Source organism: Carassius carassius, chromosome 39 (genome assembly GCF_963082965.1).
Source record: "Carassius carassius chromosome 39, fCarCar2.1, whole genome shotgun sequence".
NCBI lineage: Eukaryota > Metazoa > Chordata > Actinopteri > Cypriniformes > Cyprinidae > Carassius > Carassius carassius.
The window spans coordinates 9,379,583-9,403,631 of NC_081793.1; the positions used below are offsets into that span (position 1 = coordinate 9,379,583).

Genomic DNA, 24,049 nt, shown 5'->3' on the forward strand with positions numbered 1-24,049 from the left:
TTTCGCATCTTTCTCGTGCTAATCGAAACAAATCACATGACCGCTCATTTACCTCGCAAACCGGTGCGCAAGCCCGAGCCTGCGTAAGATGATATAAATTAAGCCCGAACCCGACCAAACCCGTCGGGTCCCATCGGGTCCCGTCGGGTTCGGGCAAAGATCTTCAGCTCTACGTGTCACAGTCAAAGTTGAGCCTGATCATATCAGCGACTGAAAGGGATGAACAGTTACAACTAGTAAGTAAGTTCATAAAGCAGGGATGGCCAGAGCACATAAGAAAGGTACCGGAAGGTATTAGAGGCTTTTTTCAGTGAAAGATGCACTGTCAATAAGTGAAGGACTGATAATTCTGGGCAGATGCATTTGTATTCCAAATTGAACTGAGACCGGACATCCTTGAGCGCATCCACGAAGGCCATCTAGGGTTGACAAAATGGGCAAATTCATCCGTATGGTGGCCTGGTATATCATCGGATATTAATAACAAAATTGACTTGTGTATGTTCTATCGTGCAAACAGGAAAACACAAAGGAAAGAGCCACTTAAGTCAACCCCGCTACCTGACAGACCGTGGCAACGCGTGGCTATAGATGTTTGCGAGAACAAGGGCCAGATGTATCTGATTGTTTCTGATTATTACTCACACTTTATAGAGATCCTTCATCTGCCAAAGACAATGACAGCGCAGGTGATAAACAGACTACAAGCTACGTTTGCGAGATTTGGAATACCAGAGCAGATTATGAGTGATAACGGTCCGCAGTTTACTAGTGAGGCATGGACTTCATTTAAGGAAAAATATGACTTTGAACATGTCACATCGAGCCTGCACAATCCACAAGCAAACGGGCATGCCGAGCGCGTGGTCCAAGTAGCCTAACGCATCCTCGGACAGGAAAACCCACACCTCGCTTTGATGTGTTACCGCACAACACCACATTCATCTACAGGGGTAAGCCTTGCCAAATTATTGATGGGCAGGAAAATTTGTACGACACTGCCTACATTGATGAAAAACCTGCAGCCAAAGTGGCCAAATAGACTGTTGGTGAGAGAAAGAGATGCTTTGGTTAAAATCACAACAAGTCTTCTACTTTAATCGGAGACATTGTGTGCGTGACTTACCTGAGTTGAAGCCAGGTGATGCGGTGCTGATGAAACTGGACAGGGAAAAGTCATGGAAAGGTCCAGTGCAGGTCAGAACGCAAGAGAGTGCACCGCTTATTCATGGTGCAGGCTCCGAAGGGGGAAGGTGAGATGAGGCGGAACCACAGACATCTACAGAAAGTGCCTGCGGAATGTCTAAATTCTGATAACAACTGTGAAAAGACAGTGAAGAGCCTGCAGAAGCCTGAAAAACTGCACATCAGCAACGCGGATCAGCCAGTGTCACAGACACCGTGTGAAACACAAGGAGTGACTGTGACCAGGTCCGGCAGAGTTATAAAACCTACTGTTAAACTAAATTCATAGTTAAGTAAATTGAAAATCTATGCACGTTTAATGTGTAGTGGATGTGAGTTATGCATCTTGAATGCGATGATAAATGTTTATTTGATAAAAGGAAACTGTTAAATGTTTAAAATGTTCATTATAGTTAAAATGATAGGGGCAAATGCTAGTTAGTAAACAAAGAATTACGGTTACAATAACGTGTTTCTTTAGGAAAAGTTAAAGGGAGAGGTGTCATAGAGATTAGATAATTACATATGTTGATTGACCTATCAGAGAGTAAGAGGGGATGGGGCTTGAATCCAGTAGCCAGAGACATAGGGATTAAGACTGTGTCTGTTGTAGAGCTGTAATCGGGCCTTGAAAGTTAGGCCCGACATGACCCGAGCCCGAAAGATTTCGGCCCGAGCCCGACAAGTACATTTTGATTGACAGCTTTCTAAAAGCCCGAACACGTTTACAGCCCGACATTATTCAAATGTGCGCACTTTTGCCTTTTGTCAAGAATGAGTCATTTATACATGTTGTTTTAACATAATTTATTTATGAATAATGTAGGCGGCCACTTGGAAGTTGGAACAAAGAAATAAAATAAGTCCTCTGTAACATCGCAACATCTCAGCACTCTAAACAGACCTAGGCATACACTTAGCCTATAAATAGGTCAGCACGCCAATAAAAATTTGTCTTTCATAACAAATAAAATTAATAAAAAATTCTAATATTAAAATTACGAAATTACGATAAAGGGTCTGCCAGATTTGCTTCGCCACTAGTAGCTTTAATTTAATAAAAGAATAATGCCAACATTAGCCTATTTACTCTGTCTACATTATGCATTTAAGAGTCAATTAATATTTAGTTATAATTTGAAACCCTTTACTCACCAAGATTAGACTAGGCCTACATGTTTTTGTGAAGAACATTTTTTGAATCCACATGGCTTCATCGCATTCCTGCGCTCACTGATGGTGCATCCAGCAATATAACCCACTGGTTCATTATTCTCATTATAAACATGGTCAAAACTTTTCCACACCTTAGACTTTGCTTTAGTTGCTGGTGAAACGAAAACGTAATCAGCAGAGACATGCATCCGTTTCACCTACTCAGCCTACATTTTCGCATCTTTCTCGCGCTAATCGAAACACATCACATGACCGCTCATTTACCGCGCAAACTGGAGCGCAAGCCCGAGCCCGTGTAAAATTATATGAATTAAGCTCGAACCCGTCGGGTCCCATCGGGTTCAGGCAAAGATCTACAGCTCTAGTCTGTTGCACACAGTTAAATAAATAAGTTCTTAGCAACAAAGCCGTTGTAAGTGAGACTTATTTGACAATAATTAACATTTTAAACACAACACTGTCAATATTTTCGAGAAACTGTTGTGCATCTAAGCGACACAAAGTGGTTTCGTTACTGAATGAATCCGTGTTTTTAACAAATCTAGTGAGTGATTTTAGTTTCATATTAAGTGTATCATTTCATTTTTTTTTTTACTTTTAAAATATTACATTAAAAAAAATACAAAATAAAATAAAAAAAACATTAATACCCATTTAAAACCCATTAATCTCATAGCATTATTTATGCAATTCTAAGTGCGGTGTATACACTCTGTGAAAATTAATATATATATATGTGTGTGTGTGTGTGTGTGTGTGTTTTGACCCTGGACCACAAAACCAGTTTTAAGTTGCTGGGGTATATTTTTAACAATAGCCAAAAATACATTGTATAGGTCAAAATGATAGATTTTTCTTTTATGCCAAAAATCATTAGGATATTAAGTAAAGATCATGTTCCATGGAGATATTTTGTAAATGTCCTACTGTAAATATATCAAAACATAATTTTTGATTAGTAATATGCATCGCTAAGAACTTCATTTGGACAACTTTAAAGTTGATTTTCTCAGTTTTGATCTCCAGATTTTCAAATAGTTATATCTCTGCCAAATATTGTATTATCCTAACAAACCATACATCAATGGAAATGGCTTTCAGATGATGTATAAATCTAAATTTTGAGAAATTTATCCTTATTACTGGTTTTGTGGTCCAGGGTCACACACACAAGTACACATATTACACACACACACACACACACACACACACACACACACACACACACACACACATTTGTTTTTGTGAAAAGTGTGGACATCCCGTAGGCGTAATGGTTTTTATACTGTACAAACTGTATATTCTATGGCCCTACACCAACCCTGCACCTAACCCTAACCCTCACAGGAAACTTTGTGCATTTTTACTTTCTCAAAAAATCTCATTCTGTATGATTTATAAGCGTTTTGAAAAATGGGGACATGGGTTATGTCCTCATAAGTCACCCTCTCCTTGTAATAACTGTGTCATACCCATGTCATTATACAGAGTTGTGTCCTGATATGTCACAAAAAAAAGAGCACACACAGTATTCATAGTTAGTATTCATTGAAAGTTTGACCAGATATCTTTGTGGTTTGATTTTATTTAGAAAAGAAAGTGCAACATGTACTGCATACAAATATGTTGCAGTAATTTAAATTTTTCAAAAGACTTTTCCCACTAAGTAAAATGTATTATTGAGAAAGGGACAAATTATCTTTCTGAAAATCTACATTTTATAATCATTATGTAATGAAAATGTATATACTCTACTTTGAATTTGTCCATGAGGGTGGACATATTTTCTGGTTTATTATATTGTCTGCTTGCAGTTATTTTATAAAAAGTACAGAAGCTTGACCAATATGCATTTCTTAAAGCCTACAGTCTCCTTAATAAAACTAATATTATTTTCGAAATTGTGAAGTCTCAAAGGCACTTTATAGTGCTATTGTCCCATGTAATACCGGTATATAAACTATTATACCTGAACTAACATGTAGCAAAGTGGGCATTACTGACACTTGAATATGAAGTTAAGTCAAATGTATTGGTATAGCGCTTTTCAAAATACACATCATTTCAAAGCAGCTTTATAGAAAGTATACTGTTATGTCTGTAACTTCTGTAAAGTTAGCCCTTTATTAGTTATTGACTGGCTCTTTCTTTGACATTTAGTTAATGTTGAACTAGATACTAGAACATGTGTAATCATGTATCCTTATTTTATGCTACTAAAATATGTAATATATATATAATAATATATATATATATGGAGCCATTAAAATCACCACTAGAAAATTATTCTTCTAATAGAACCAAGCTCTAATTAATAAGCATATTGCTTAAAGACTGACACAACCTTTTATAAACAATAATGACATTTAAAATAGTTCTAAATACAAAAAAGCACATATTTTAGGCAATCAGTGAGATCAGGTGAGTAGAATGTTATACATAATGACATCAGACAAAACATTATAATATATAATGTTGCACAAATTATTTAGGAATCAAATGCTAAAGCGGAATGGAATGTCCACATTTTTCATTTGGTTATTGTAGTCTTCATCAAACATCTGGGATTGAGCTGAGGTGAAATGGTTAACCCAGTCACCAACCTCTCCTGTGTAAACAAACATGCTTAGTGATTTATTATGAACACAGTATTTTGTACATAATTTCTTATTACATGTTCCTTGGAATACTTGATTCTGATTGCTTAACTGCCATATTGAGTGGTCAAAATGTTTGCATAATGACAGCTAAACTGTATTTTAATGTTATCAGTGACAACAGAATAGAAACAACATTAATGATGGGATGACGTTGATGACATGACAACATTTTAACTAAATATGTTAGCTAACAATTAATTAAAATTATAATATTGTTTAAATGTTCATTTATAGGCTGTTTTTTCTATGCCACAACAAATGACTTGTTTTAGCTAATCTACAAGATAAATGATTTTACAACAGATTCCTGTATGCTAAACAGCCATATAAGCAGGATATAAGTTTCTGTATGGTTTCCTTAGAGTCTAAAAACAGCCTAAATGTATACAACTCTCAGTCAGCCAAAACAACAGGCAGACCAATCTTATCTTATGGCAATAGGTCCTGTTCCTCATTCTTTAACTAAAAAAAGAATTAACTTAATATCATAAGTGGTATTTAGTAGGGTTTTTACAAACCTTTTCTCATGAATGCAGAAATGGACTGATCAAACACAGGTTTTGGGATGTAGGAGTAGTTAGCCATTGGATTGTCTTTCATGACTTGGAAGGATGTCAGCTGCACAATCCTCTTTATGACATCTTCAGAAACAGACAGGTCCAGATAGTGCATGATCCTTTTAATCTCCCTAAAAGGATTCTTGAAAAAAAGGAAAATATGAGAAAAAAAACTCAGAAAATCAGAAAAAATTAATTAAATCAAATTTTAGGAAATTGGCACGACTGAAAGTAATTCTGTGGTACTAAAATTACCTCCTTTATGTCCTCATAGAGTATGTAGAGAATATTCCTTTCCTTGCATTCCTTCCAGTAGCCTTTTACATGGTCATACCAAGAGCCCCAACCTACTGTAAAAACATTAGAAGACAGAGTAACCAAGGATTTCAGATTAAACATTTCATTCTACACAAGTCAAAAGCTAATTTGGTGAAAACTGAAAAGAGTGTATATAGTCTGTTTAGTAGAGGGATAGTTCACCCAAAAAATGGAACACTGTCTCACTGTGTCACTGTTTTTATCCATATAATAATAGTCAGTGGGTTGAATATATTTACATTTTGTGGACAAAAACACCAGAAGTATTTGTCAAAATGTTTGCTTATTGTTTCCCAAAGAAAAATATCAGTCACACAGATTTGGAGTGACATGAGGGTGATTAGATAATGACAGAATTTTCATTTTTGTAAATTATATTTAAATATGTAGTTTTATCTCACATTGTCCCTTCATGAACTTGTGAATGTATCCATCCCAAGGTCCTGGTTCTGGCTGGGTAAGGTTCATGCGATCAAAGTAGAAGTAGCTTACAAGGTTATCCTTAGCATTCCGGGCCAGATAAATGACCTGGAAAAACAGGGGGACTAGTGGACATGATTTGCAGTACTCAGTGATCAGATCAAGGGGTTTTAACATTTTCATTTACATTATATTTACATGTATTCATTTAGCAGACGCTTTTATCCAAAGCGACTTAAAAATGAGGACAGTGGAAGCAATCAAAAACAACAAAAAGAGCAATGATATACAAGTGCTATAACAAGTCTCAGTTAGGTTAACACAGTACACGTAGCATGGGCTCTAAATAATATAATAAATAAAAAGAAAACAAAATAAAAAAAAGAATAGAGTAAGCTAGTGTTAGAGGTCTTTACACACACACACACACACAATTGCATAATAAATTAAAAGAAAATAGAATACAAAAAGATTAGAAAAGTAGTTTAAGAATAGAATTAGAATAGTGAGTGTTAAAGTAACAGGGTCAAATAAAGATGGAAGAGATGGGTTTTAAGCCGATTATTAAAGATGGCTAAGGTATCAGCTGCTCGGATTGAGTTGGGGAGGTCATTTAATTTAAAAGTCCGTAAAAGTGACTTTGTGCTTCTTTGGGATAGCACAATCAAACGATGTTCACTTGCAGAACGCAAGCCTCTAGAGGGCACATAAGTCTGAAGTAACAAATTTAGGTAAATGGGTGCAGAGCCAGTGGTAGTTTTGTAGGCAAACATCAATGCCTTGAATTTTATGCGAGCAGCTATTGGAAGCCAGTGCAAATTGATAAACAGAGGTGTGACGTGTGTACTTTTTGGCTCAATAAAAATTAATCTTGCTGCCGCGTTCTGGATTAATTGTAAAGGTTTGATAGAACTGGCTGGAAGACCTGCCAAGAGGGCATTGCAATAGTCCAGCCTGGACAGAACAAGAGCTTGAACAAGGAGTTGTGCAGCATGTTCCGAAAGAAAGGGCTTTATCTTCTTGATGTCGAATAAAGCAAATCTGCAGGATCGGACAGTTTTAGCAATGTGGCCTGAGAAAGTCAGCTGATCATCAATCATAACTCCAAGGCTTCTAGCTGTTTTTGAAGGAGTTATGCCTAACTTGATGGTGAAATTGTGATGAAACGATGGGTTTGCTGAAATCACAAGCAGTTCTGTCTTGGCAAGGTTGAGTTGAAGGTGATGGTCCATCATCCAGCAAGAAATGTGTGTTAGACAAGCTGAGATGTGAATAGCTACCGTCGGATCATCAGGATGGAATGAGAGGTAGAGTTGAGTGTCATCAGCATAGCAGTGGTATGAAAAGCCATGTTTCTGAATGACAGAACCTAATGATGCCATGAAGACACAGAAGAGAAGTGGTCCAAGAACTGAGCCCTGAGGCACCCCAGTAGTTAGATGTTGTGACTCACCTCTCCAAGATACTTTGAAGTTTGAACATTACAAGGCTGAGTGCCTTTTATGACCAATACACTCTAGAGAGAAGTAATTTTGTTTTATCTTCTGTGTTGGAGAGGAGACATGAAAATAAATAAAAAAATTTACCTTGTTTTTTAAATTAATTAAAAAAAGACTTTTTTTCAAATTGAATTATAACCTTGCATTTATTTTCCCAGAATCCTTTAGGGACCAGCTGAATGGGCAGGTGAGTTTTGATGACTCTCGGTGGTTTCATCTGTTTAAGTAAGTCAAGCCCTAAATGAAGCACAAAGATAAATGAGTTTTGTTTGCACAGGTGCATTGACATATCCTTCATATAACAAAAAACATGTATGAGTATAGATGAAACATGCACTGATGTGTTAATGTGTACCTGATGGTATGGGTGGAGGAGCGCAAATCTCCAGAAATGGAATACGGACAGCAGTTGGCGCTCTCTTGCACACCTCAGCATCTCCATTGTGCAGAAGAAGATCTACTATCTCTTGAGTCCAGGTTGTGCCTCAACACAGAGACAAACAAAAAAAAAATAGACCCAATAGTTCTCAACCAGGGGACCAGATCACACTACGGGGCCTCAGTAAATCTCCAAGAAATTACTTAGAAATTTTAATTAATGAATTATTAATAATATATTAAAATAACTCGTTGAGAAATGGTTAAGAACCTCTGCACTGGACATAATGAACATATGTACTGAACTGCAGAATGGTGTAAAGGTAAAGGACTCTAAATAATACTAAAGGATAACAAGAGTAAGTCCATTACCAATACCCTGCAGTACAGTTTTTACGGCTTTTCATGTTTTCACTGTTATACACTCAGGGGGAATTTTACACATCTTCTGAATGAGTACAAAACCTCCCGTACAAAAACACATGAATAGGACAGAGAAACAGTATATGTTATATATATACAGCATATGTTCAACAATAGACAGCATATAAATGAAAACTGCATAATGTTATGGAGTAAAATGTTGATCCAGGAAGTGGTATGTGTCTGTGCAAGGTTTGGAGGTGTTGATGGAAGAGTTGTACTGGATTTATGCTTTGATAATCGTACTGAATATCATCCAGATGTAGTTTTTGGTAGAAATTAGATTTTCTCACCTTTTTTTATCAAAACTATACATATTTATGAAACCTGTATTCATGTTGATAAAGAAAGAATGCTTTAAGCTAGAATAAAACAATATATATATATATATGTATATATATATATATATATATATATATATATATATATTTGTTTAAAAGTAGAGGCTCTGGTCTTTATTTGGGTGTATTGCATGTTAAAATATTCTTACAGCAAAATATACTGGAGGCCCTCAAATTTGTGTAAAAATCATCGAAAAATGCTGCCAGTGGCTGCCACCTTTTTTCAAAAATAGCTATGGAAAAGCGCTATATAAATTAAACTCATCATCAGAGGAAAAATGAGGGACTAAGCAAGCATGGCAGAGAGCGTCTGGCCAGCTGAAGTAATTAAAGGCATTTTTTGCTAACTTTAAGCAAAATGGCTGAAAACCCATACTTGTAATGTGATGTTATTGCATGTTGCATTTGACCAATAGGTGGTGCTGCTCCCAAATTGATGTGGTGTGCCCTTACGAAAGGAAAATATATTTACCAATATATTACTTAAAATTTCCCTTTTTATTTTCAAAAATATTATATATTTGAATACATTTAATAATATATTGATGATACATATATTACATAATATATTGCAAAATATACAAATGATTGCCGCTTTCAATATATTGCAATATATTGGAAAAAATAAATATATATAAGAATATATGCCTAATATATTACATGATATTTTCCAATATACTGCAATATATTTTTGTTTCATAAGGGTGGTCAATGTGGGGTGATGATTACATACACAAAGTTTGGTGTCGACATGCCAAAGCGTTGTAGTCTCAGATCCATTGTGGCATTATGCCATCAACTTTGATCTGATTCAGTTTTCATGAAGATCGGACAAATAGTCTAAGACGATTTTGAAAAGGTAGGTTTTTGACTAACAAAATGGCTGACTCCTGAAACGCATAAACTGTACCATTCTCTACAGCTTGGAGAATAGAAAAAATTAAAATTCATGGCAAAATTCAGGAAAGTTGCAAGCATATTTGTACATTTTATTATATGTTTTGGCAGCGGTATAAAACTTCATAGGTTGCTTCCGGGCATGGTCCTGAAGACACATAACAAGTTTTGTAATGATACATCTGTCTTTTTTTTTAAATACAGCATTTTACATCAAAATGGTGATGCCAAAAATGGCCAGAACAATTTGATTTGTCTAAAACGGTAGATGCTATGAGGATTACTTTGCATAATTGTTTAACAAATCCAATAAGCTGCTTCCGATAACATGTCAGAATATCTTGGTGTGAAGTTGCATTTGAAAGTTAAGCATACAACAAAATAGAATTTCCTGTGCCAGTTTACCCCAAATAAGTGCCATAAATTTGGATGCAAAGGCATATCTTTAAAAGCTGAGGTGATGTCGACTTTTGCCAGCCAAGTGCCAAAACCCATGAATTTATTTTAATTTTTTAAATTATTTTTCCTTTCTCTCTTCCCTCTCTCTTTATTCATATTGATTGCATGATCAATGTCCTACAGTTGAGCGAGAGCATTCATTAAGAGCAATCGAGGTGATTATGCTTGAAAACCGCGAGTTATGCGGAGCTGACAGATCGATTAGGAGTTTCTTACCCCAGAACTTTCCAAGTAGCCACTCCAATGGGCTAATGCAAAACTGAAAAGGTGGGGCATCGAAAGGGCTGATCATGAACTCTTGTTTAATTCACACCGCCTATGGAGGAAAGCTGAACAGATTATTTCACTGAAATGGCTGAACGTAATGAAAAACTTGTAATGAAAATTTGTTGTTTAGATTTAGCAATTTCTTAGACTACCCTAGCAACTTGCTTTCCCGAAGCACATAGCAACAGATATACACTTATTTGGCAACTTTTAAAAGTTATTAGATATTAAAAAGCATTTTCCTGTTAACCACACAAAGAGGAAAGTATTAGAAAGCTAGCCAAGTGGCACATTGGCTAGACACTTGGAGAGAGTCATATGTGATATGTGAATAAGGTTGCTAGTTTCACTTGATCAATAATTGTTTCCTTTATGATTAACCTAGTTGTTAGTCTGTGTCTGTGTATAAATGTTAATCATTTATGCACATTATTGAACATATTTTCTCGCAAATCAATATTACAGGAAAAAATTCTAGTGAAATAAAAAAAATCACATCAACATCATTCTGTGTCACAACCTCGTTTAACAACTTTCAGTAACAAATGACCTGCCTTTAGCAAATTAATTTTGATATCCCTTTTTTTTTTTTTTGCAAATACATTTTTTAAATTAATTTGCAACACGGCCTGTGCTGTTAGCGAAGGAGCTTGAGGCCTGGCTGCATACAATGCATACAAGGCCAGGCTGGCAGGAAGGGTTTTTGGACCAAACAAAATCCCCATCACCTCGAGACAGTTGATGTGTAAGTATTGCTCCAGGTTTGACCAAATGCTGATCTGCCCCCATACAGAGCTCCCCAAGTTAAGTTGGAGGCATCTGCCATGACCACCTTATATATACTCAAGATGGTGCCACAGATGGTCACCTCTGTGTTGAGCTCACCAATTGTTTTACTGTTTTTGTTCGTTTTTCCTGTTTTTTTGTTTTTTGTCAAATACAGTCAGTTTCACCAAGGATGAACTGCTGAACATTTGGCAGAACTATGTGACACTGTCACACAAGGGACATGTTTCAACCGCTCTATTTATTAGAGTGATTTTATTTACCATAGAGTTTTAATTGGTTTACATGTTCTTAGGTCCATTTCATGCCATCCGTTTAAGTGTGTGTGTATGTCTTTAAGATCTGTATGGTTGGAATGGCAGGAGATCAGTAACCTGACAGAGGAAGCAGGAGCCCTATAAAAAGAGCAGCCTGGCAAACAATGAGGAGGCCATTAACAGTTTCCACTCACACCCGGACTGTGGATTTACTTTTATTGGACTTAGCTTTCACTTGTAGCCACTTAGATTTCACTCAGATTGGATTGTATGTACACTGCTGGACACTCACAGTGGGACTCAACAACACACGGGGATTCTTGGTCTGTTTTTAGTGTATGGACAAAATAACTGTATTCTTTTAACAGACTGATTTTACCTGGTTTTATTTTGTTGTTTTATTTTAAGTATTTTATTGTAAACCTGTAAATACACCAATCTTATTAACTGTATTTCTGTTTTATGTTATCCCTTTAACGCATTTTAACTCTCACACAGAGAAATCAGACCCCATTTCAATTTAAGTAACACAGCCTGCTGGGCTGAGTGTTACAACACACCACACAATATTCTACCGGTTTGCAACTATTCTGATGTTTTGCTGAACATTGTAGTTGGCGGAACAGTGGAACACTGGAAAACCAGTTTTGAGCCAACAACTTTGCTTCAGTGTGGAAAGGTCTGAAAGACAAAATACAAGACACCATCCTCCAGCACTGAGGCAAATCAATCAGACCTGAATGAGTTTTACTGTAGATTTGAAACTCCTGGTTTCACACCCCACACCCGCTCTGACCAACTCTCTACACAACCATCAACACCTCCAGCAACCCCCTCTCTCTGACTCTTGCACTTCAGATCACTCAAGATTATGTGCGTCAGGTCCTCAGGAAGCAGAAAAGAAGAAAAGCACCAGGGCCAGATGGTATTACACCAGCCTGTCTAAAAATCTGTGCTGACCAGCTGGCCCACATCTCTTCACAGATCTTCAACAGATCACTGGAGCTGTGCAAAGTCCCTGTTAATTATTTTTACATGCTATTATACAAAATAAACCAAACAAGATTTGTAATGAAGATAAAATATGTACACAAATAAGAATAAATGTGGCACGTCGCACTTAGCATCATGCACACCGCAAATCTTGCACTCTGATATTTTAACGAAAAGTATACACTCCTGCATTTAAATGCGGCTGCAATTTTTTTTTTTTTTTGTGAGTTTTACTTAAACTGTGTAAAAGCAAGTAAAGGCAGCTCCCTTTAAAATCACTGAAATTGTCAGTTAATGAATCTCTTTTTTACATTGCGTGCACTTTGTTGATTATAATGAGAGTTGATTATAATGATAGAACTTGAGTTTAAACGTTGAGGACATTTTATAATCCATCCATTCTTTTCAGTTTGAGTGATTTAGCTAAATCGTGGCCAGGTTTAATTTATTCGTTTCTTGTTATAGTTAGGCCGAATTAATGGTAGCAAAATTATACAGTTCCTCGAGTCTTACTAAAATAAAGGAAATAATTTATAAAACATGCAACATTTTTTTTAATCAGTGTACAAACTTATAACTTTTACCTAAGTAGTTCTCTGTCAAAATAAAGGACAGGTAATGAATAACAAAGTATGTGTGTGTCAAAATGCATGCTGTTTTATTAAAGGATTTTAAAAAATAAATTAAAAATGTACTTGTGACAAATATAGGCCTAATATGTGAGAATATTAAGATTTTGAATATAGATCCATGTATGTAACCTAGCTCATTAGAATAGGCTACCACTTTTAATGCTCCGATGAAAACTAAACCACCATTTCTTTAGGATAATATAACAATGTTAAAAGTTAAATGTTTCAAATCTTAAATATGGTGTAATACTGTGTAACTTATAGAAAATATCAGCACATGTTCATACGCTTGACATTTATCTTACATAACTTAAAAAGTAGGCCTAATAAATTTTCATCTGTTAATATTAAATATTTTAACTACAGTGTTTTTCTTAAATTTTCCCCCCACTGCAGCCTTGAAATGTAACACATCGGTGAGGCAAATGTGACAGATATTATAACACTACAGATACTATGTTCTGGTGCTCAGAGCTCTGTAGCCTTGATCAGATGGCAGCAGTTCAAAGAGGGAGTGGGCTGGATGTGAGGGGTCCAGAGTGATTTTGCTAGCCCTTTTGCTCACTCTGAATGAGTACAGTTCTTGGAGAGTGGGGAGGGTTGTACCATTGATTCGCTAAGCAGTCCGGATAACCCTCTGTAGTCTTCTGAGGTCAGATTTGGTAGCTAAGCTGAACCAGACAGTTATTGAAGTGCAGAGGACGGATTCAATAATGGCGGAGTAGAACTTTTTCAGCAGCTTCTGTGGCAGGTTGAACTTCCTCAGCTGGTGAAAGAAGTACAACCTCTGCTGGGCCTTTTTCACAATGGAGTCAATGTGAGTGTCCCACTTTAGGTCTTGAGAGATAGTGGTGCCCAGGAACCTGAATGGCTCCACTGCAGCCATAGTGCTGTCTATGATGGTGAGTGGGGAGAGTGTAGGGGTGTTTCTTCTGAAGTCCACTATCATCTCCACTGCTTCGAGCATGTTCAGCTCTAGGTTGTTGAGACTGCACCAGACTCCCAGGTCTTTAACCACCTGTATGTAGGCAGACTCATCACCGTCCTGAATGAGGCCGATGACTGTGTTGTCTGCAAACTTCAGGAGCTTGACAGAGGGCTCTTTAGATGTGCAGTCGTTGGTGTAGAGAGACAAGAGCAGTGGGGAGAGAACACAACCCCGAGGAACTCCAGTGCTGATTAAAGTGGTGCTGGATGAGAATTTTCCCAGCTTCACTAGCTGTTGCCTGTCTGTCAAGGAACTGATGATCCACTAACAGATGGAGGTGGGCACAGAGAGCTGACTTAGTTTGGGCAGGAGGAGGTTTGGAATGATGGTGTTAAAAGCTGACCTGAAATCCAAAAACAGAATCCTCACATAAGTCCCTGGTCTGTCTAGATGTTGCAGAACCTAATGTAGTCCCATATTGATTGCATCATCCACAGACCTGTTTGCTCTGTAGGTAAACTGAAGAGGATCCAGCAAGGGTCCTTCATGTGGGCCAGCACCAATTATTCAAATTACTTCATGACCTCAGACATTAGAGCTACAGGCCAGTAGTCATTTAGTCCTGTAGTTTTGGATATCTTTGGGATGGGGATGAAATTCAGTGATGTCATCATCTAGCTCAGTTCAATTTAAATAGTATATGTGCAATCAAGTCGATGATAGTGATGGAAAATAAGTGTACCCAACTAAGCAAGTTAGAGGTGACAACAGCAAGGAACCCAAACTCCAATCTGTGATATAATGGAGAAAAAAACCTTGGGAGAAACCAGGCTCAGTCGGGGGGCAAGTTCTCCATTGGGCTAGACAAAACCAGCAGTTCAATTCCAGGCTGCAGCAAAGTCAGATTGTACAGAAGAATCATCTGGTTCCTGTGGTCTTGTCCCGGTGGCCATCTAGGAGACAAGGTCTTTACTTGGGATATGTCTCTGGGGTTATCTAGTTGTCTTGGTCTCTGCTGACATTCAGGGCTGTAGAAGTCCTTTCTAGGTGCTGACCATTGTGAGGCCCATTCAGATGTGTGTTAAAGTTAAAGCTTTACCTATTATGAGTTTACTAGGCATTTTGCCTCTTCCTTTACAGGAACATAAAGACATTATTCATCCTTTGTTAATGCTGGCAAAGAAAGCCATTATGAATAAATGGGTTGGAGATAACCCTCCCTTATATAGGGATTGGCTATTTTTGATAAAATACCTTATATGCCTAGAACAATTAAGATTCCATCTTATGGGTAAACATATGATATTTAATAGAATGTGGGAAGAACCATTAAGATCTTTGGGGGTTGGTGATGATCCCAGCATGGTACCCATAATGGAACTTATTTTTTTAGTTATAGAAATGGGGTGATATAATTTGGACATTTGTTTTCCTCCATTATGTTGTGAATATTTTGCATGTTATATATATATATATATATATATATATATATATATATATATATATATATATATATATATATATATATGTGTGTGTGTGTGTGTGTGTGTGTGTGTTACTTTTGTTTATATTATTATTGTTATTATTATTATTGTTTTTTTTTATTCTGATTTGTAATGTGCTTTGTATGCTAACCACTGGTTGATTACCAATTAATAATAATAATAATAATAATAATAATAATAATAATAATAATAAAACAACAACAACAAAAAACTCTGGTTGGCAGACCTAAGAGTTCTTTCCGGATGATATTCACACAAAAGGTCGGAGAGGTAAAGGGGAACGAGGCCATTTAAACATTTAAATCAAGCAAAAGCACTTTAAAATCAACACTAAAGCGTACTGGAAGCCAATGTAAAGATATTAACACAGGAGTAATATGGTTGTATTTACGAACACCGGTTAAAAGACGTGCTGCTGCATTTTGGACCATTTGTAATCTAGATATTGTAGAACTGTTTATTCCCAAATACAGGGAATTACAATAATCAATTCTAGAAGAAATAAAAGCATGAATTTCAATTTCAAAGTGCCTAAAAGAAAGTAAGGTCTTCACATTAGCCAAAGTTCTTAATTGGTAAAAACTTGATTTGACAACTAAATCTATTTTGCTTGCTTTTAAATTTATTATCAAATTTAAGTGCACTATCGAAAAAGATACGTTTTTTTACACCTGATTTAACTGAAGTAGAGTAGTACACTAGAATTTACATGAGAAATGTTTGGGACTTCAGAAGAGCCAAACACAACGATCTCTGTCTTACTCTCATTTAATTAAAAAAAATTCAAAGACATCAGGCTTTGACATCGGAAAGACCGGCACAGAGGGAGTCTGCACCATTTTTATGCTTCTGGTGCAAATAAAGTTGAGTATCGTCTGCATAGCAGTGATAGTACAAGCCATGCTTTTAAAAAATAGAGGCTAAAGGAAACATGTATAAAGAGAACAAAAAAGGGGCCAAAATACAGCCAGGGGGACCTCCCCAGAAAAATATCATCCAATATTGATTGAAAAGCTTCTATTTTTAAGATTGAATCCAACTTAATGCAGTTCCTCTGATACCCATAACTTGTTCTAGCTGAACAAGGAAGACTTCATGGTCAAATGCGCACTTAAATCTAATAGTACCAGTACAACAGAGTCACCTGAGCCAGTGGTCATTGAAACATCATTTAAAACTTTTACAAGTGCTGTCTCTTTAGAGTGAAACTTTCTAAAACCTGACTGGAAAACATAAAAAATCTTATTGTCATTCCAAAATCTTTGCAGCTGGTGAAACACCACTTTCTCCAAAATCTTGGATAAAAAAGTAATATTAGAGGTGAGCCTAAAATTTGATAAAACTGTTGGATCCAAATTTGAACTTTTTAAAAGAGGTTTAACAATTGCTTGCTTCAAACAGTCAGGTACAATTCCTGATTCTAGGCACTTATTAATAAAAAATTGAAAAATGGGGCAACCACAGACAAAAACTTCTTTAAAAAGACGAGGCGATATGACATCACAAGGAGACCCAGATGGTTTTAGCTGATTAACAAGCTCTTGGCTAAATGTAGCACTGGGACCTAAGTGTACAGCAGGATCATAAGTAGCAGGCCTGATATCCTGCCTAATTTTCTTTGTCTTCTCTACAAACAAATTACAAAAACTCTCACACATATCTACTGTTTCAAAAAGGTAATTACAAACAGGTGGATTCACAACAGCATTTATAGTACTGAAGAGCATTCTTGGTCTATGAACATTCTTATCGATGAGCTGATAAATACATAGACTTCTGATATTGAGATAAAAAAGACCTTAAGATTTCATACGAAATCTGGAGCTTATCTTTCTTACAACTTCTTTCAGCTCTTCTGCAAGTCTGTCTAAGAGCATGTGTAGCATCATTTAACCAGGGTACAGACTTAGGTTTGGATTTTTAAAACTGCAGAGGAGCTACAGAGTCTAAATAGTGCAAACATCATTAAAACAATGTATAAGCTCTTTTGCACTTTGATCAGATGGAAAAGAGACTAGAGACTGAGAAAACTCCTTGAATATTGATGAGAAAGTATCACTAGTGGTGGAATATATTATACAGTACGAGTCATACAGGCAGGCTTACATGATTTAAAAACAACAGATGGCAAAGATGGCAAACAGATTCTCAAAACTCAGGCAATTTGATAATACCTAGAATATCAAAATCAACTGCAGGCGGCAGATCCTTTTCCTATTTGGCGCCCAAACTCTGGAATAACCTACCTAACATTGTTCGGGAGGCAGACACACTCTTGCAGTTTAAATCTAGATTAAAGACCCATCTCTTTAACCTGGCATACACATAACATACTAATATACTTTTATTATCCAAATCCGTTAAAGGATTTTTAGGCTGCATTAATTAGGTAAACCGGAACCGGAAACACTTCCCATAACAACCTATGTACTTGCTACATCATTAGAAGAATGGCATCTATGCTAATATTTGTCTGTTTCTCTCTTGTTCCGAGGTCACCGTGGCCACCAGATCCAGTCTGTGTCCAGATCAGAGGGTCACTGCAGTCACCCGGATCCAGTACGTATCCAGACCAGATGCTGGATCAGCACCTAGAAAGGACCTCTACATCCCTGAAAGACAGCGGAGACCAGGACAACTAGAGCCCCAGATACAGATCCCCTGTAAAGACCTTGTCTCAGAGGAGCACCAGGACAAGACCACAGGAAACAGATGATTCTTCTGCACAATCTGACTTTGCTGCAGCCTGGAATTGAACTACTGGTTTCGTCTGGTCAGAGGAGAACTGGCCCCCCAACTGAGCCTGGTTTCTCCCAAGGTTTTTTTCTCCATTCTGTCACCGATGGAGTTTCGGTTCCTTGCCGCTGTCGCCTCTGGCTTGCTTAGTTGGGGACACTTCATCTACAGCGATATCGTTGACTTGATTGCAAATAAATGCACAGACACTATTTAACTGAACAGAGATGACATAACTGAAACCAATGATGAACTGCCTTTAACTATCATTTTTGCATTATTGACACTGTTTTCCTAATGAATGTTGTTCAGTTGCTTTGATGCAATGTATTTTGTTTAAAGCGCTATATAAATAAAGGTGACATTGATATTGACATTGACAAAGGCATACTAAATAAAATAGGTTTATGATCTGAGAATCTGTAATCACCTAATTCAAGTCCAGTACTGAAAAACCATGGGACAGCACAAGGTCAAGTGTATGACCATGTGAATGAGTGGGACTTTTTACCAGTTGAACTAAATCAAATAAGTCTATAAGGCGAATGAAGTCATTGGCCAACAGATTAAAGGGACAGCACACAGGAATAATACAAAAACAACAACAACAACAACAGCAAAAAAATCAGCAAGAAAATCTCTATGGGGTTTTGGTGGTTGATAAATCAATGCAATCTCCTATTGGATTAAAAGAGAACAGAGCCAGGAGTTGACGTTGTATCTGTTATGAAGCTGTCATCCGCATCCATCTTTAAAGCCCAACAAGAAAAATTACAAATAGTTGCCGATCCTCTTACCCTTCTTACAGTTTGCGGGGAACTAAAAAATGTACAGTTGCCAGGTAACAATTCTGAAAACAGACTCAGATCCCTGGCAGACTTGTCAGATAAGATTGTGGCTCAGTGGCATAAAAAAATTTGTATAGCCTGAATGCACTTTAAGTCACTTTGGATAAAAGCATCTGATAAATGTAAGAGGTGAGGTGAGCTAATCATAGACTGAAGACCCAGGTAAATAATTAATTAATATTTTCTGTTTATTATAGCACTATGGTTTTGTATTGTTTGTAGTGTGATCGACGTTTGTGTAAGTACTAGTAGACATGTTAGGGAAGTAACAAGTAAGATTTTAATTATATTTGATCAAATTAACGAAATGACTAGAAAAAAAGATTCAATCATTTTGCTGAACGAGACTCAAAGATCAGAGTCTGTAAAATGATCCAAACTTCCCATCACTACCAGGGAGGGGGAGAACGATATGGGCTTCTGTGAACATGGTTAAACAATGCATCTGTAGAGATTTGCAAATTTCAAAGCATTTGACATAATATACTATAAGCGGTGAAACAGTTTGAAATAAAAACCAAAAACTCAGTAAGATAGACAAACTAAGAGAGACAGAAGGGAGCAGATGGGAAGCCACACACAATGGTGCCCTCTTTTTACTACTACATCTAGGAGTGTCGCTAAACATAAGAGAGCATTTATCCTCATCGCCAGATTTGTTATATCTTCATTAGATGAACATGTACTGCATTAAATGACAATAACACAAGACTCGTAAAACGCAACTTTACTATCTGTTCACTGGTATACAGGTGACACTCAGCCCATACTGCATATCTGCTAGTACGAGGTGTCATAAGGACAAAATGTACAATGCTTGAAATGCATTACACAAAGTGTTGGGGGTAACGAGTTACAAAGTAACGGATTACAGTAACGATATTACTTTTTTGGGTAACGAAGTAAAGTAACGCATTACACTAATAATATTGGTAACTACACTACTTTACTAGACTATAGGAACGCGCTTTCCTGCATTACACATGCTCTGTTTGCCTGTGTGTAAAGTTCTGGGCCAGGTTTCCCGATAACGATTGATCTTAGCGCTTAGAGGCGCCATAGTGTACGTGATTACGTCATCGCATTTTGACAACATTGATTCGTCAGAAGAAACCAATGCTTTTGTTCCTCTGAGCCAAACAGAAATGATTGGTGATGCTTAGTTCCACCCCCGTGCCCAGATTGGTTCAAACTCTCCCATAATAAACCGATAAGTAGTCTATTGAACTACTACTTAACATAGCCTACTGCTTTGGAAAATGAACGAAAACAAAGTGAAAGTAAAGTCTGTCGTGAGTGCATGAATACAAACACACAATAATACATTTGCATGAGAAAACACACAAAAAACACTCGACAGAGTACTTTGACATAAAACAAATCAAAAACAAGGATGAAACAGTGGTAGGCTACATATCTGATAAAGCACTGGAATTTATGTCTTGGGTCCCGGTATCGATTCTGACACTGATTACAGCCAACGGATCGATCATTTATGTTATGTATACTATGTAAATCATTATATAATTATACAGTTCATAAAGATAGTTGTTGCACTCAATATTTCTCACTCATTTTGTATGTAGTTTGTGAATCATTTGCACTGTTTTTGCACTGTATTGTTGAAGACAATTTGTGCAATTGTTTTTACTATATGCTGCACAGTTTGTGTTTGTTGTTCATACTCAGATTGAAAATATATTTCTCAGAAGAAGAAAAAAGAAATGCAATTTATATTTAAAAGAAAATCTAAATGAATGTTTTATGCCTTCATTCGATAACCAGAAAAATGTAAATACACAACAGAATTTCTGAGGGGAACAAAACATTTCATAAGGCTATTTTAAGAAAATTTAATAAATGAAGTTGTTTTTATGCATTTAAATAATTACACATGCTAAAAAAATAAAACATATGGTGAAGAAAAAATAAAACATTTCATAGGGCCCTAAACATTTAATTTTTGTTAAACTTTTAATAAATTGCTGTGAAAATGTATAGGTGTTATGAATTAAATTAATTAGACATGCTTTTTGATGAATACAATTAAATGTAACCATTAAAAAGGAGTTGAGAAAAAATAAAACGGATTTTATAGGGCCCTAAAAAAAGTAAAGTAATAAGTAGTGAAGTTACTTTTTAAATGCAGTAACTAGTAAAGTAATCTCATTACAATTTACAGAAATAACTAGTAACTAGTAACTAATTATTTTTTTTGAGTAACTACCCCAACACTGATTACACAACATGGAGTTTGGTCCGGCATTCACTCCATGTTGTTCTGAGACCCCAGCCTGGCTATGTGCCCAAAGTTCCCACTACTCCTTTACACTTGAAGAAAAGTACATTTCACTTAACAGTCATTAAGTCTAAGGCAGGCATACATTGTATTTTAAGCATTAAATGGTAAGTCCTTAAATCTGTTGCCCTTAAACGAAGCCTCAGAGATGACTGCTTAACCAAAGTATCTAAAGACAATACAGGAAATTACTCCTGATTGTGAGCTCTAGCAGACCTCCCTGTTGATAACATTACCCAAAATTGGTTTAAGCATTAACTGGTCACCAGAACTAGAGACATGTCAACATTCAGATGTAGTTTTACCCTTAGTATTAAACTGATGTGATTATGTTCACATTAAATTCCCAACAAAACATACTTCACATTAGTTTCTCATGTTATACAGTATGCCAGGCCGTAGAATCAGCCGATCTAAAACAGATACTTAAATTTGTATTGCACTGAGATGATAGTCCTTCACAATGGGAGTGAGTAAATAATGACAGAATTTTAATTTTGGGTGGACTGTTCCTTTAAATCTATTGCCTAAGCACAAGAGGGAGTGCAAAGTAAACATTTCATTGTACAGTTTAGTCTGGTCATACATTAACTGCACATTTAAAAACACAACTTTAGGATAATCAGCTATTTTTTACTTTTTTTTTTTTATCTTTACCTGCTTTTGGGTAAGTAGAGATGAGTAGGTCTGATGGGTCAGGACAGAATTCTGAAACTGATTTCCAATTTTCAGCAATGGTGCTCATGAGAGGGACACCCTGGACATCTATTAGAGGAAAGCGACGAATAGCATCACCTGCCCTCCTAATGGCGTCCTCATAGCTCAGCTGTTCCTTTTCCATCACCACACAAATGTCCTCTGGAATATCTTCTTATTCTTTTCAGTGTCCTCTCTCAGCCTTTTTCTAACTGTGTCCCTATATTTCTAGCTTCTCTGCTTTGGGCGTTACTGTAATGAATTCCTGAGGTGCAGAGCACTTATATAACTCATGAACAGCTGGGGTTAAATTCCAAACTTCCACTGATGTTATCTTAACTTAAGTGCAAGGGAGTGTCTGACATTTCACTTTAAATGGAAAAAGTGGACAGAGCAGATTTCCTTTTAAAACTATCAGAATCAGTTAAAAAATTCCCAGATTAGTTCAGCATTATCATTATTTCATCAAACTTGATTTATGTGACCATTTTGAAAACTACATTTCTGTGTATACGGATCTAATATTCAATAAAATGTGGTGAGTTACTAAAAACATTCAGGATGCATTTCCACTTTGAAAACATTTGTCTGTCATTTAGTGAGCATTAAATATTTCTTGTTTGGTATCCATCCATTAAAAACATTTGCTATAAATGCTTATCCCATGCATGCCTCTGGGGCAGTGCTAGAGCCTATCCCATCACATATTGGGCCATAGGCATGGAAAACTCCTAGGTGGCGATCACTGTTGTTGTAATATGTATTTTTATTTGTTAATTTTTTTTGCAGTATCTCACATAATTTATCTTTTAAATTATGCACAGCGTTTTTTTATTTTTATAATGCTGCTACTATGAGACACACATGGCTAATAAGGAATTTTGGTGTTTCAATGTCCTGATCGATATTAACAAACTTGAAAATACTCTATGCAAATCAAGAGTATCCACTTATAGACACTCCCTCATCTGGCATAGGTCAAATCTGTACTGCAGGGTTGAGTTAAGAGCTAAGCAGATACTAGCTATAAGGAATGTCAAAAAAGTTAATCTCCTCTAAAGTTTAGTGCTACAGGAATCTGAGAAGACCAACCACAAACACATATTGCACAAACTCATTCCTTAGACTTGCCAATTTTCAGAGAGAGGAAAAAAAAGAAAAGAAAAAAAAAAGACATATGCACTTTTATATCTTCTAACCTTTGTATTGTGTATCATCTAGTAATTTATTAGCTACAATCATATGAACATCTTTTACATAAAGAGATATTTCTGAACAGGGGCGTCATGCACTCATTATTTTTGAGGGGGCACGAGTTGGGGGTGGGGGGGTCATCATGTGACACACAGCCACAACAGCACTTATTTATTTATTTATTTATCGTGAAATATCTTGATTCTCAGCTTTATAAATTATATTGATCTATGATGGTCAAAGTAAATTAATAACGTAATCTATTAACTATGCATAATCGAGAGCAAAGAACATTTACATCATCAAACAACATCTAGGTCAAACACTCTCAAAAACTCCCATTAAAATCACTTAAGCTGTTTACACTATGAAATTAATATCTTACAGATTCATATAAACATTTGTGCTTTGCTGTTTCTGATGAGAGAATTCATCAGGTGAGTGAGCGAGTGAAGAAAACACCAGAATTTTAGCGATGACTCATCTGAATACCTGGTCATTGCATTCATAAGCTCAACAGCACCGTGTATGATTGGTTAATGAGCAGTGCTGTAAAAACACATCTGTATCTGGCTCAGCGCCAGCCAGCGAACGC

At 36.4% G+C, this 24,049-nt stretch overlaps 1 protein-coding gene across 1 annotated transcript; it reads right to left on the reverse strand.

The window, feature by feature from the left end:
• Nucleotides 1–4,598: 4,598 nt before the first annotated feature.
• Nucleotides 4,599–22,542, reverse strand: sult1st6 (sulfotransferase family 1, cytosolic sulfotransferase 6). The gene is made up of 7 exons (XM_059530676.1): nucleotides 22,222–22,542; nucleotides 8,171–8,299; nucleotides 7,955–8,052; nucleotides 6,298–6,424; nucleotides 5,834–5,928; nucleotides 5,540–5,720; nucleotides 4,599–4,969 (listed from the first exon to the last, which is right to left on the reverse strand). Exons 1-7 carry the CDS (start codon nucleotides 22,403–22,405, stop codon nucleotides 4,857–4,859), a joined length of 927 nt encoding a protein of 308 aa, XP_059386659.1. The 5' UTR covers nucleotides 22,406–22,542; the 3' UTR covers nucleotides 4,599–4,856.
• Nucleotides 22,543–24,049: the final 1,507 nt, after the last annotated feature.